The sequence below is a fragment of the Nicotiana sylvestris genome, chromosome 11 (genome assembly GCF_000393655.2).
Source record: "Nicotiana sylvestris chromosome 11, ASM39365v2, whole genome shotgun sequence".
Lineage (NCBI taxonomy): Eukaryota > Viridiplantae > Streptophyta > Magnoliopsida > Solanales > Solanaceae > Nicotiana > Nicotiana sylvestris.
In genome coordinates, this window is record NC_091067.1 from 73,553,507 (window position 1) to 73,554,856 (window position 1,350).

Consider the following 1,350-nt stretch of genomic DNA (forward strand, 5'->3'; position numbering starts at 1 on the left):
GAGCCTCGCCAAATAAAAATACAAATTGCGGGGCCCTCAGTGAACATTTGCTTTAAAGTTGTTTAGAATTCAGGATGGACCGTTTAGTAGAATTCCACGGTCCTACTCAAAATAAATACGCTAGTCGCTTTAGGCGCGTCTTTAATAATTTAATTTCCTTAAACTCGGGTGCACATTGATGTGACCCAAATCCAAATCTCAACGGAGTCAAAGTGTGTCGACGACCATGGGTACATTGATTGTAACGCGGTTCGAGATACATTTTCACAACGTTGCAATTCTTGATAAAAACAGTAAATGATAAAAGCAGTAAATGATAAAAGCTGTTAAAAGTTAAATGTTGCACATAAGTTCACACTTGTATAAAAATCAGATAATCAAGCCGAATATAACAGTTGAGCGACCGTGCTAGAACCACGGAACTCGGGAATGCCTAACACCTTCTCCCGGGTTAACAGAATTCCTTATCCGGATTTCTGGTACGCAGATTGTAATATAGAGTCATTCTTTTCCTCGATTCGGGATTAAAATTGGTGACTTGGGACACCCTAAATCTCCCAAGTGGCGACTCTGAAATAAATAAACCAATCCCGTTTCGATTGTCCTTTAATTGGAAAAAATTCCTACGCCCCCGGGCGCGGAAAAAGGAGGTGTGACAGTATAAATTACAAAATGATGCTCAAAAAGTAAAAACACGATATTTCCAGAAAGGGAAAATTTCATATATATTCCGGAACATGTTTACAAAGGCCCAATAAAAACGGCCTCGAAATATACAAAAGATACACACACACACACACACATAAGGGAAAGCAAAAATTTTAAAAAATACTAAGGCATCTACGCCTGGTCTTCATCGGGGCTCGACTCATCGCTAGAACCATCGGAGCCCTCGGATCCCTTAGAGCCTTCAACACCCTCATGCTCATAGAGCTCTTTTGCCTCGATCGCGAGTGTTTTGGATTCCTTGATCTTGGCCGACAGATCAAAACCTCGAGCGTGGATCTCTTTGAGGGTCTCTCTCCAGGACAGCCACTTCACATATTCATCCTTTGTCTTTAGGCGAGTTTTGGATGCCTCCACATCGGCCTTGTATTGGGCCACCATTTCCTCGGCATCAACGGAGGTTGTGTCCAATTTGGACTTCAACGCCTCATATTCCATTCCGAGGACATCCCATTCTGCGACAACCGAGCTCAACTGTGCTCGAAGATCATCATTTAGTTGAGACCACTTGTCAGCTTTGTCCTTTGCCACCTGGAGTTGGTTCTCAACCGATGAAAGCTCCACCTTAGAAGTTTCCTTCTCTGAAGCCAGCAGGTCCATCCTGCTCTTCCATACTTCATCCAT

General features: G+C 43.0%; 1 protein-coding gene across 1 annotated transcript; it reads right to left on the reverse strand.

Moving 5' to 3' along the window:
- Positions 1 to 840: 840 nt before the first annotated feature.
- Positions 841 to 1,350, reverse strand: LOC138881167 (uncharacterized). Its single transcript, XM_070161374.1, has one exon. The coding sequence runs from the start codon at positions 1,348 to 1,350 to the stop codon at positions 841 to 843; it is 510 nt and encodes a 169-aa protein (XP_070017475.1).